The sequence below is a fragment of the Phodopus roborovskii genome, unplaced genomic scaffold, assembly GCF_943737965.1.
Source record: "Phodopus roborovskii unplaced genomic scaffold, PHOROB, whole genome shotgun sequence".
Taxonomy (NCBI): Eukaryota; Metazoa; Chordata; class Mammalia; order Rodentia; family Cricetidae; genus Phodopus; species Phodopus roborovskii.
In genome coordinates, this window is record NW_026126058.1 from 104,004 (window position 1) to 118,215 (window position 14,212).

The 14,212-nt window shown below is 35.0% G+C and overlaps 1 protein-coding gene across 1 annotated transcript in view; it reads right to left on the bottom strand.

Moving 5' to 3' along the window:
• Cdkl5 (cyclin dependent kinase like 5) overlaps positions 1-14,212 on the bottom strand; it is a 115,353-nt gene that overhangs the window by 32,850 nt on the left and 68,291 nt on the right. The window contains exons 8-9 of the mRNA XM_051179371.1: positions 11,438-11,627; positions 3,683-3,763 (exon numbers count right to left, since the gene is read on the bottom strand). Of these exons, the coding sequence (XP_051035328.1) occupies positions 3,683-3,763; positions 11,438-11,627 (271 nt within the window). The remainder of the gene's footprint in view (positions 1-3,682; positions 3,764-11,437; positions 11,628-14,212) is intronic.

Genomic DNA, 14,212 nt, shown 5'->3' on the forward strand with positions numbered 1-14,212 from the left:
TTATAAGTGGATGTGTGCTATCCAATATAGGTGCTAGGAAACAAATATGGGTCCACTGCAAGAACAGCGAGTGCCTTTAACCACTGAGTCATTGCTCCAGTCTCTCTTACAGATGTTACTTACATATTCTTTTCATTCATTTTCCTGTTTCTGTAGCCATCCTTACTTAGTTCTAAGTGTTCTTTGTTCATTAAGACACTAACCCTGCTTTATGTTGAATGCAATGGAATTTTCACAACTGAAATATTTTCACCCAAAATTATTTATTTTAGCTGGATGGGATTTTTTATTCTGATTTGTAAAATGATCCAATATCTAAATAAATAACCAACATATCCTAACACAACATAATAAAGTTCTGAAATTCACTCTTCTAGGTATGTGTTCATTTTCTCTCAGAAAAAGGGTAAAATTCCAACATTTACAAATTCACTTCTAGGTCAGTTTTGTCTCATTCATAACTAATATCTTTAGTTAACTACTGAGAGCAATGTTGCTTCCAATAAGCCAGACTTTAATTTCAAACTAGCAGCACAGAACATTTCAATTCTGGTCCTACCAGATACTGATGTATTTATTTTGATCCAAAGATTCTAATTATTCAAACTCAACCACTAATTACATGTAAGTGAATTTATGTCTATATTAATCCAGACACGATTGCAAACTTATATCTTTTTTTCTCCCTTATAGAACAAAAACTGAACTGTGATGGTTTTAACTAGTATTTCCAACAGCTACTAATAAAATGGTTTCAAATATAAGGCGCTCATTAAAAAAAACAATCAGCCCCTAAGAAGTCTTTTTAAATTCAAAACATCTATGACGTTTCATGAATGTTGGTGCTGTTTTAACTTCTACAATATCATGTAGAAGTTATTGTATACACAAAAGCTATATTCATATGCTATGAATATGAATACCATTACTTTAAAGCATGCACACCATGTAAGGAAAGTATGAAATTTACCTAGCTAACAGTTAAAAATATTTAGCATGTGGGGAGAGGCATCATCATTTTTTTTAAAATAACATGAATACAATTATTGCAGTTATTTTTAAAATTATTAAGGATATGGGTGTGTACTAATTCTAGTGGTTGTATCTCTACTAAAATGGCAGCTATAAAGGGGTATAAGATTAGATAAACATTTTAAGTATTAGATGTGGACACAATTAACATACATTTAGGGAGCAGCAAAGAGACTAACTGGAAGGAAAATGGAGGCTTTTCATTTTGAAAAGGATGGTGATATGGGTGTGTGTACACATATAATTCAATAATAATTAGGCAATGTTAATCAGTGACAGAAATCAAAATTATGGTTTATGAGTGGGCCAGGAAGGTACAGCCTAGGAAGGATCTAAAGGAGGCTTCTAAGATATTAACTAAGTTTCTATGTCTCAATCCAGGTAAGGTAACAAAATCTTGTTTACATTTATAAAAACTCAGAAATGTAGACATAATTTGAGTACTTTTTAATGGGTAGTACATGTGTGCACACATGTGGTTTGCATAATGTATGTCTATACATACATGTGCCTGCAGTGGTCAGAAGAAGGCATCTGATCCCCCAGAACTGGAGTTAAAAATGGTTGTGATCTGCCATGTGGATGCTGGAAACTGAACCTGGGTCCTCTGGAAGAGCAGTCAGTACACTGAGCCATCTCTCCAGGCTCCTGAATTAGTATTTCAATAAAAACACTTGCTTACTTTTAGAGAACAGTGTCAATAAACACATCAAATAATAGGCATTGGAATGTTTACTTTCCAAGTCCTTTCCTCCCTCCAAACCCTTCCATATAGCCCTCTCCACTCTCCTTCAAATTAATGAATGGCCTCTTTTCTCATTAATCTCATTGCATTTTTAACTAAAGAAAAAAAAGACATAAAATTGTATTTAATTCAATTTTTCTACTCTGTTATACTTATATTTTAAAACTTACTAAATGAGTAAAGACCGAATTAACAAGTATTGGCTACATGAAAGAAGGTATTAGCAAAAGCCAACTGATTTACCTAATAATTTATGTCTAATTAAATTGTGTGTTGAGGGTTCATTAGAACAAAATAGCAGTTCTTTATCTGTGTTAATAACATCAGTACTTTATTGGAGTTTTATGCAATATAGTATTTGGTATTTAATTAAATTTGGGAAATGTTCAGACAGAAATGCTTTACTGTGAGATTTCGAAATCCATTATAGGTTAATGAATGCTGTGTATCTGTAGAAAGGTTGCAAGTTATTTGGCCTCTCAAATGCCAATGCCCTTCCTCCACATCTGCCCCCAAACCTACTAACACTGTTCCCTGGGACTGAGGTAAACATGCCCTAAAACACAACAAAGTTCTAAGAACACAGCTCAGTAACTTGTCCCTACGCTGTGTGTCTTTTAAAGATTTTAAACACAATGTAGCCCCCACATTTTGATAGCTGAGTGAGTGGGCATAAAACAAACCTGATTCATAATCAAGCATTGAAGTTCTACTCTGAAACCATCAATGTTTGTATGTACATTTACAAATTGGGAAAATATGAAAAGTAGTTTTTACTCTAGGGACTACGTTCTATTGAGGTAGAAAAAAAAACTTTGCTTGCTTGCTTATTTTTGAGACAGGATCTTTATAGCTCAAGCTAGCCTCAAACTTAGGGTGGTCTTCCTATCTCACCCTCCCAAATTGTGATACTACAAGCATGTGCTACCATGTCCAGCAAGAAAATCTTTAATAAATAATTTTGGGTATAAAGAGGTGGCACAAGACTATAGCTAGGATATCTGAATCTTCTTCGAATCCCCCAAGACAGCGCCCCTTACCAGCAGGAAGTAGTTTGGAAAGAACGACGCCCAAATTCCCAAATATTGTGTATAAATGTTTGTTTTCATTTAATTGGACTTTGTCATATAAAATTAAATAAAAATAAATAAATAAATTAAAAAAAAAAAGAGGTGGCACAGTGGTTAAGAGCACTGCCTCCTCTTCCAGAGGACCTGGATTTGATTTCTAGCATCCACATGGTAGCTCACATCAGCCTGTAACTACAGTTCCAGGGGACCTGATGCCTTCTTTTGGCCTCTGTAGGCGCTGCATGGCATGCAGACAAAACACACACACAATAAATAAATCTTAAAAAGAGAGTTTTGAGGATGTTTTTAGTAGTTTGGAGTAGGCTGTCTTTTGATGGGAGGAACACTTAGATCATGATGTTAGTAGTGATCCTGATACATCTGATCAGAAAGAGCAATCCATCTAGGTGAGAAGAGGCCCAGTCAGAGGAAACAAAAGAATTAGATTCACTGATTAAATCTACATAAACCATGAGTAGCCTTCAATGTTGTATAAAAATAGTTGTAGAATCCTTTGTCTTACAACATTCACTTTATGATTTGTTTTAAAATGTAAGTGTGAGTAGTTCTTGAGTGCCAACAGATTTTCATTATTCTGCCCATTTTAGGAAAATAATTTAGGGATTACATGCTCCTCTCTAGATGGACTGAGACAACACCAGATTCCTGTTGCAATTATAAATAAATTACATGCCTTTTAACATGACATGCTTCCCATTAATCATCTACTAGCAAAATATTTAATTCATAAAAGCAGGCTATGGTCCCAAGTAGGCAGAGGAGAATCCAAAAACCAAAGGATTTTTATTTTGTAGAAAAAAAACACTTTTCTTACCTTCATAAGATCAAGTAAAACACTATTTAAAATTCCAAGGTATCTTCTCTCTAATGACTGAGGATGGTTAACAGCTGGAAACTGGAAGGATAACACAGCATGGATGTTAGCATTTGGAGAAGGATATGTGTACATACATTTGTGGGGGTTATACAATGCAGTGTTTGTACAGAAATCATTGCCCTAGTGTCAATCCAAGTCAAATTACTATTTGTGTATTAATTTTCATGTCTATATATTTTAGATATGAATTAACAAGACCAAATATTAAATATTGGGAAAACTTACAGGTGAAAGATGATATCTAAAACTAGACAGACAATATTGAAGCTTGCAAAATGAATAAAAGTCTGAGCTTATATATTTAATAGACTCTTGTCTGCTTATACAACTTGTTTCTAAAACAATTTATAGACAAACTGTCTGGTTCAACAGACAGTTCTCAATACTGACAGACTGGAAAACTAACAGAAGGGCTATGATATGATATCATATAAAGATGTCTTGGCCTTTCCACAAGAGTATGTAATTTACTCCTGAAAATGGAGATATAAGAAAGGCAAAAAGGCAGCAATAGGCTAGAACCCAAAAAGCTCCATTTGAAATGTGAGTTTGGGCACCTGTCCTATTATTGTTTTCAATATACTCTTCAAATGATCTATTTTAAAAATCTTATTGTAAAACTGTAACTTAAGGCAAACATAGATACTTAGATCAACAAATTCATTTCTAAATAAAGTAAGAGGGGTTGAAGCTTTTGATGATGTATCTTTTCTTCTACCAATTCACACCTGTCAATATCTTGAGTGGTATGGAAGCACTTAGGAAGACACTAGCACAACTCAAGCATTTATACACCTTCCAAATGTTGAGTGCTAGTTTTCTTATAATATATATTTCCTTTATACCAATATAGGGACATTTAAAAGTAAAACATTCTTAAACATGCTGAATAAAAGGACAGAGAGACTAACTATATAGTATAATCAAGCAAAATACTAAGACATATTTATAGTGCTATCCCTATATTACATTCTGTAGGGCAAGAGACACACTTGAAAAAAAAGGGAATCGATTAACTGTGAATCTGTAAATGAGAGGCAAAAGCCAGGCATGCATGGTGGCATACACCTGTAGTCTCAGCACTCAAAAAGGTCGAAGCAGGAAGATCTTGGGTTCAAGGCCAGCCTGGGATACATAGTGAGAACCCGAGGCTGTAGAAGAACCTATGGATATGTTGAACTCAACTTTGAAAGAAAGACAGGGAAGTAATGTTGTGCAAAGCATTTTGAGTATTATAATCCTTACATTTCAGAGATGAGGAAAATGATGATCCAAAGTTCAAATAACTGGTTCAAGGAAAGCTACTTAATTAATGATACAAACCCACATTCTTTCTAAATAGAAATACCTCTCCCAAGGGAGCTGAAGTTTCTATTGATGATATTTAAGCATTAACTATCAGCCTACAGGGTGGGGCACCAGCCATGCTATGATAGAAGACTTTCTACCAGCACATTTTAATACAGACTTTTCTTCTAAGGTCCATATTATTGTACCATATACCATTCTGTTCTTTCCCCACGAATGACATTTCACTGATAAGACAATTAATTCTGAATGCTAAAAGGTCTTAGAAAGATCACAATAAACAAAACTGACCAGGACAGGGAATTCTCTGTGAGATTGTGTCTACTAGTAATGTCAGAAGCTACATGCATAAAGTCTCACCAACATGACTGCCTAAATGTCTGAACAAGAGGTACACAAACAGGCATGCTAATGTGGACAAGGAAAGTTAACATGGCTTCTTCAACCCTGTACAAGAAACTACAGACAACTAAGGAATGTTGACAGCAGGAGAAATAGCTTTTCCCAGAAAAGAGCACACAAATTAGTTATACCAAACCAAACTTTGGTCAGCCCTGAAAAACATATATATATATAAATGACAATATATAGGTTGAGCATGTTATAAATAAGAACACACACACACACACACACACACACACACACACACACACACACACCGACAATTAATGGAAAAAGAGGCCGTGAATTTGAAAAGAGTGCAAGGACTGATAAATAGGAGAGTTTGGAGGGAGGAAAAAGGCAGGGGAAAATGATTTAATTACATTATAATCTTAAAATATATAAAAAACTAAAAAATGACTAGGCAAACTCTCAACTTAGAAATATAATGTATATTCTGTTGAATGAAATATGCTATGTTAACATGAGATAATTCAACACAGTGCCAAAGCTTGTGCATACAATTTAAAACTATATCCTAGGTTTTTACTTTCTTAATCATTTGGCTAATAAAATACAATGTGAGTACCTCTTTACTGAGCACTGTCTATACACTATGCCCTGGTCTGGGCCTTTTGTTCACTTGCAGTGCTAGAGATGGAAGTCAGGGCTGTGAGCATGCTAGTCAAGGACTCTACTACACAGATACACCCTGGCCCTTAGGACATTTTTCATAGATAATTTCATCTTCATCATAACCTATCACATGTGAAGAAAAAACAGACAATGAAATAGCTTTTGGAAGTTACTGATGGTAGTAAATACAGGCACTCTAATAGTTTACTTCCACTATGGTACAATGTAATTATTTTTCCAAACATAATTATTTTTCCAAATAATGAACATAAGTAGAATGACATGTTATATATTTTCCAGTCTCTATACAAGTGAATCCAAATACACTTATGCTGGATTTGTTACTGGTTTTTTTTTTTTTTTTTTTTTTTTTTTTTTTTTTTTGGTTTGCAGCAAATGTAGTTCATGGACCCTTTTTGCTTGGCTATGTGTCACAGACAGTTTCAAAATATAAAGGAAAACTTTACCCTTAAAAGACATTAGACATTAAACCTCTAAATTGACTGCACAAATTTTGTTAAGACACCATGAACACTTCAGACTAAAATGCAAATATAGTAAAGGCTATAAAAATCAAACTGTCCCAGAAGCAGCAATCTCCTCAAAGGATATTAGAGCTGCCACAAGGAATCTAGCATTCTATAGACACTGCTGTTTAGTGAGGAGATCTGTGAACAGACAGGACTACAGACACAAGAGAAAAAGATGATTTTGTGGGTCCTCTAAATTTGAATGTGGCATCTAATTCAAAAGCGATTTATTCTTCAAAGACCCACCTTAAATTTTAAATCTGCTATAAAACTGTTCTAATGAAATGTCAGATATGATTTCTAACTTTCCAGAATGCATGACATGCTCATGGTACAAATCACAATGAAATATGTTAGACGCAGAACAATGAAGTGGAATGCAGTGCATTATGCTTTCCTATAAATTTATAGTTTAGTTATTAATTCAGTATGTGTTTTATATTAGTAGTTTTGGTTTTGTTTTGTTTTCCTCTATGAAACTCTCATATCTGTGTGGCATGAGCACAGCTTATAATACCTGCACTGGAGATGTCAAAATCACAAGGGCAAGGCAGTTTGGATTACATTTAGTATGACCCTGTCTCCAAAAACCAAAAACAAAAATCTAGCATATATTAAGAACTACATAAACAAAAACAAAAAAAATTCTAGATCATTCATTCAATTGACAAATGGGTAAATGAACTGAATACATTTCTCAAAATAAGATATACAAAAAGCCAATAAATGTTTGAAAAAAAAGTTCAACAACAATGGCCATGAGCGAAATGCCAATTAAAACTGTCTTGAGATTCTCTCTTACTTGAGTCAAGCTTAAGAAAACAACAGCAAATGCCGGTGAGGTTGTGGGGAAAGAGGAACCCATAGTCACTGCTAATAGAAATGTAAACTTGTATAGCTACTACAGAAATTAATGTGGAGGGTCCTCAAAAAAGCAGGAAACTACCCTCTGAGCTATCAGCTACACCATTATTGGGTATCTTCTCAAAAGGAATTGAAAATGACACAACACAGAGTTACCAGAATAGCCATACTTACTGCAGCACTGTTCACAATAGCTAAGATACAGATCCAGCCTAGATGCCTACCAGAGATGAATAGGTAAAACATGACATATATGCACAATGGAATCTTATTCGGTCATTAAGCAATTGAAACCATGTCAGCTGTAAAGAAATAGATGAATAGAAGATAATCATGTAGAATAAAATAAGGCACATTCAAGAAAGCAAATACAACCTTTCCTTTCATATGTGGGATGTAGATTTCACTATGAGGCAGAAGAGAGAGGTCTGACAGAGAGGGAGATGAGATAAGCCAGGATAGTGGGGAGAGAAAGAATGTATCACGTTTCTTTTCATATGCAGAATTTAGGTGTGTGTGTGTGTGTGTGTGTGTGTGTGTGTGTGTGTGTGTGTGTAAAGTAAGAAGAATAGAGGTAGGTTAAAGGAACCATCAAAAGAGGGTAGGAGGAAGGATGGGGGAGGGCAATGTGGGTGATGAATAAGAGCAAGGTACAATGATATACATATGTAACTACAAAGAAAATTATTTTGCATGATAACTAATAGAAAAAATAAAGTTGGGAGGGATAAAGAAAAGGAAATGTCTTAATTTCTTAGTTTCTAAGTTACTGAGTAGGTCTAGAAATGTCAAAATCTGCTCACCATTCAGATTCTGTGGCATAGACCTTCTAACTTAGGCCTGTAATAAATCAACTAGTAGACCAAGTTTAATGATATTATGATCCTTCAGCCAAATATATATTCAACACTTTGAAATCTAGGAGATTGCATTTTAGAAGTGCTATTATGAATGGAGCAGTTTCATTCCTCAAGAAATTCATGAGTCTGGTAAGGAGGCATATTTTCAACGAGTATGCAATGGGTGTGACAGAAAAGAGAAATGTGATCAGGGTGCTACAGGAGCTTGGTACAACCTAGACGAATACTCTAGAAGGGATTCACTGGTGCCTAGGTCAGAGCTCAGAGCACTAGAGATGCGACAGTGTGGTACTACAGAAGACACATGCTATGTCAAACAAATGGTGGGAGATCCTCGGTGGCCTGAGAACATAGGAAAGAGATCAGGACAGGTGATGCTGAGGCTGGAGGGCCTTTACTGCTACTGGAAAGAGTCTAACTTTTAACAGAAATCACAGAAAATGTTAACCAAAATGGAGACAGATTTAAATGTGTATTTTGAGAGAAAGTTGAAGAGATCAGTTTGAAACTAACTCAAAGCTCAGGTCAGGATGATGGGATAAAAGCATTAGGAGCAGAGAAAAATGAAATGCAATTGAATTTGAGTGCTGATGGCACAGACTCATCCACTCAGTCAGTGTCTACCACACAAGTGATGGTTAAGTGTTAACTGTCAACTTGACATAAATCTAGAATTTCCTGGAAGAGGGGCCTCCATGCTTGTCTTGATTATCTTAATTGATGTGGAAAGGCCCACTTTAATTGTGGGCAGGGCCATTCCTGGACTATATAATATGGAGAAAGGGAACTGAGCAATAGTTTGTATCTCTTTGCTTTTTGACTGAAGACACACTGTGACCAGCTCCCTCAAGTTCTCCCAGTTGTGACTTCCCCACCACAATGGACTGTAATCGTAACTCTAGGCCCAAATAAACTCTCTCTCCCTTAAGTTGCTTTTGTCAGGGTATTTTATCACAGCAAAAGGGAAAGAAACCAAGACAATGTGTCCTGGGCTCTATTTTTAGTGTTCTAGCATCTAGTATAACATTAAGTACTAAACTGATACCATAGACAATTTATATCCTTGGTAAACTTACAAAAAGATGAAATAATTCCATGTAGGCCAGGCATGGTGGCACATGCCTTTAATTCCAGCACTTGGGAGGTAGGGGGAGGCAGATCTCTGTGAGTTCAAGGCCACCCTGGTCTGCAAAGCTAGTTCCAGGACGGCCAGGGCTACACAGAGAATCCCTGTCTTGAAAAACTACTAAAAAAAATCCATGCTATGTTCAGTGGTATGATTGGAGGAAAGAAAAGTACTATAGGGGAAATCATGAAGAATCATCTGAGAGAGGAGAGACTCTGGGTTGAATTATTGAACAAGAAGAGGACATGCAAGACAAAAATGTTCCCAGAAGAAGAAAGTGCTTGTTCCAAGTTCATTTCAGAAGTACCATACCCTTGGGATACCTATAGAGGTCAAAGAATAGGCAAGTGTGGAGAATTTGGAGGGAGGCGAATGGAGACAGGTATGAGACAAGGTCAGAGAACCAAAGGGCCCCAATCACGCAAGGCCTCACAGGATATGACAGAGATCATGCAATGATTCTCAGTGAAAACAGAAATTAATTAATTATGACTACCTTTATTTTATTTGTGAATATAATATTTGCCTTTCTGTTACACCAAGAGCACATCCTATTTATTGTCACATTTTCAGCATCTAGTGTAAGAAATGTTCTAAAACTGTTGAACTAATTGGTTGAACTACATACTACCTGTAAACTAATCAATGGTCACAATTTGGCTGATACAAGCAAAAATAAAAAGAGAAAAAGTAGTCTAAAGTAACTTAGGAACATTTGGAAGAGGAAGTGAGAGGAAAAAGGAGAGAGAGGAATGAAAAACTATATACACCTAACTTTGTTCATTTCTTCCAATAGTGCTGATCTCAGTAGGAGCTGGGGCTGTGTTGTAGATTTACATGTGAGCAGTAGTGTTCTCAAAGATAAAAAACAAAGTGCTTTACAAATGGCAAGAGATATCATGAATTTGTCATAACATGATAGTTGATGGTTGCTGAGGGAAGAGGGGTCATATTCCTTTGGGGTCAAAGCTGCTAGTAGGTCACTCATATACACATGAGAAGCACTAACTTGACTCATGAGGTTATCAATAAAAACAAGGGCAAAAATAATGGAGGACATAAAATTTAGAGGAAGATAAGGTGGGGAGACCCTAGGGCGTGTTGGAGGAAGGTAATGGTAATTGGACATGGTTGAAAATACATTGTATGAATATACAATATTTTCAAAGTTTAAAAATACTTTAAAAACATAATAGCATAGCTCGAGAATCATGCATTTGTACTGGAAAAGGAGCTAAAAGAAGGTATGATGAAATTGTTTAGTAGTTTCTACAATGACTGCAAATTGACACAATGGTTCCAAGAAGTGCTTAAAAACTTAAGCTGCTTTTGGGGATAGATGGAAATGAGTAGTCTATAAATCACTCATCATTCTGATGAGGTACCTGTGGCAGTTACATGTTCCTCATTTGGAAAAAATTCATGGCTTTGAATTTTTTTTTTCATTATATTCTCAGCAAATAAGTTTTGCACAAAGGCAGCAAGTCTAAGAAAATCTGCCCAAGGCTCTGACTCCTACAAAGATTTAATGTTCCACTGTCAATGTGCAAGAAATATCTGTGGAGCAGACCCACTAAATCTGTAGAATGCAAGTACTCATGGCCATCTTTAAGTCACCATAAATACATTCACCTAAGTAAACAACAGCACCTTTCTATATTTTGGAGATGCTTAAATTTTTGAATGAAGAAAGAGTGTAAGAAGGGTTTGAAATAAAATAATGTACATGCTAAAAAGATTTTGAAAAATCAAACTTTACAAATTAGAAAAAAAGACATTAGCAGCTTATGCTTTCCAAATGTGGCCATTTTTAAATTTATCAAATACTATATAGAATTCAGAAATAAAATATTATAGTGAGAATTAAAAAGACTGTGATGGGAAGGAAAAAGTGTGCAATGTGTAACTTAGCATTCCACTATGCAATGAACAGCACGTTAAATACTGCCAGATTGATTCCATTTTGAATTTTAGCAAAGCCTCTTACCCGGAGCCCATGGAAACGAGGATTACTGTAGAAGAGCTTCATCTGCTCAGATGGAAGTGGTCCTAGCACCTTCTGAATAGTAAAGAGTTGGTCAATTTCACTTTCTCCAGGAAATAAGGGCTGTCCATCACTAAGCTCACCAAGAATACAACCCACTGACCACATGTCCACAGACTTTCCATAGGGAGCTCTGAAAAGCAAAGCAAAAGAAGAGGTGATCTTAGCAACTGAAGATACAAAATGGTTTAATAAGTCTCAATTTATTTTGGACCAATTCAAGATTTAAAACATGCATGCATGTACTTAAGGAATTTAAAAGGGCCACTAGTTAAAGTGAAACTGGAAAGAAGGAATTAGAGCTACCTACATAAAAATTCAGTAGTCAAGTCCATAACCCACACTGAAAAAGAAATCAATTTAAACACAATTGAGTTAGTATATACTAATTTTAAATCTAGGTATATCTTGAACACTAGTGGAGTATATACATTGGGTAAGAATACCCCACATAGGGAATGTAATGTTCCCAAGAGATGTATTTCCAAACAATTACACTTTAAGTTTAGGTCTGGATGTTATTTAACTTCTGATTGCTTAGTATCACAATTTACAAACAGCTAAGATGAGTTACTTGAATATAACTGTATTTTGTGTGAGGCATGCTGATAGCTACTTCTATCAAATAATGTTTTAATGTACTTAAGGGTTTGTAGCTCTCTTTTACGACCCAAGTCACTAGAGAGCTTTACAAAGAGAGTTTGCTCCAAATGGAGGCCATAAATGAAAATCTAAGGCTCCCCAAAACAGCCTTAAAGCTTGGTACCTAAAGCCTAAAACAAAATTATTTATGACAGTTTAAACAAAAACTGTATATATAGTTTCAAACATAAATAATCCAAATGAAATTCTAGAATGCCATAATGATATATAAAAATTTAAACTAAAGCAATATTAGCATACAGAATATATTTAGGTTAATATAAGTTACTGCAATAACTCAGTATTTCATTAATCCCATTTCCTTCCCCATACAAAAAATAAAACCATGAGGAAAGATCATTTAGACATTTTTGGTAGCTTTCTGGGCAATTAAACATATTTAAAAATACTATTTGAGATAAAGAAAACCTGTCTTACTGGTACTACAATAAGAAACCTATGAAAAAAAATCTCATGCTTGTGACAAGACAATTTAATCCTATCATCTAATTTGAATACTTCATGCTGAAACTATTTTGGACATCAAGAACAAAGTCCTCGGAATGTATAAACATGAGACTTTTAATATAAAATCAAATACCAACTGATTTCAATGAAATTTTTACACAAATAGTATGGAACTTAAACTACAACATGACAATTCAACTGAACTCAAGTTGGCTGTGATGTGCTTATCTACTTTTAGCAACTATCAAATATATCTAAACATAACTCCAGTTTTCCAATGTGTACCTCTAGAGAACAAATATTCTCTAAAGATTCATAATAAAGTATCCTTGTAACACACTTCATGAGTCTATTTTATAGACAAAAATCACATTTTAAAGATTTCTGCCATACTTGGACTCTTGGTTGCAGTTCTAAGAATAATCTACTTCCTACTCTTCATTGGCAAATAGTGTCCTCTAAATTCAAATTACAAACCCCTCAAGAGAATACAATACAGCCCAGTGATCCACAAAGATACACAGGAGAAATGCAAATGTATACAAAGAAAAAACAATCCTAAGTCAATGATCAAAAATTAGGACAAGAAGCTGGGGAGATGGCTTAATGAGAAAAGGGCTTGCTAAGCAAGCATGAGAACATGAGTTTTTATCTCTAGTACCCATACTTATACTTATACTTATAATGTCAGCATTAGGAAGCAGAGACAAAATGATCCTGGGGGCTCACTGACCATCCCATCCAGTCTAGCCAACCAAATGAGCTCCAGGATCAGCAAAACATCCTGTCTCAAAGAAATAATGAGAATAATACAGGAAGATACCCAATGCCAACCTCTGACCTTCCCATATGTATTCATGGTGGTATGTATACACACACACACACACACACACACACACACACACACACACACACACACACATGCATGCACACACCAAAAAAAAATTAACACAGAAATCTAAAACATGGTTCATTCAAATGATGGTAACTAACCATGATTTGCTTTGCAGGATAATGCAATCTTTTGATTTAAGAGAATAATAAAAGTTTTAAGACATCATTAATACTTATTGACCCTAGATCAGGCATAAATCAAGAATTGCCTCAGATGGTGGCTGGTAAACATTAGAAAATTAATAGTTAACATTCAATAAATATTCAGTGAGCAATACATATAGTCACTGGTGCTATTCAGAAGAACTACAGAAATTTATATTACTATTATGTAAAAGGTATGTCTTAGGAATTAAATTTCTCATATTCCTCCAGATACAAATATGTTACATGAAAGAAATGTGGTAAAACCTACAATCGGTGTAGCTTTCATTATTTACCAACATGACTAATTTTATTTGTTAGAGGTTGTTTCCTTTCTCTGTTACTGGTTTCCAAAGAAGGAACTATGGCTATGAAAAATGAGAAAAATACTACAACTAGGATAGGTAGAAAATTACGAATGAGAATATGTGTTGGAGATGCAGACTTCAAGCTCCTTCTTGGCTGTCAATTAAAATACATTAAAAAGAAACTTCTTAGATTTTCTGGTATTAACAGATGAATGTCAGGACACTGAAAGTGGAAAGATGAGCAAAGTGGATGAATGTAGAG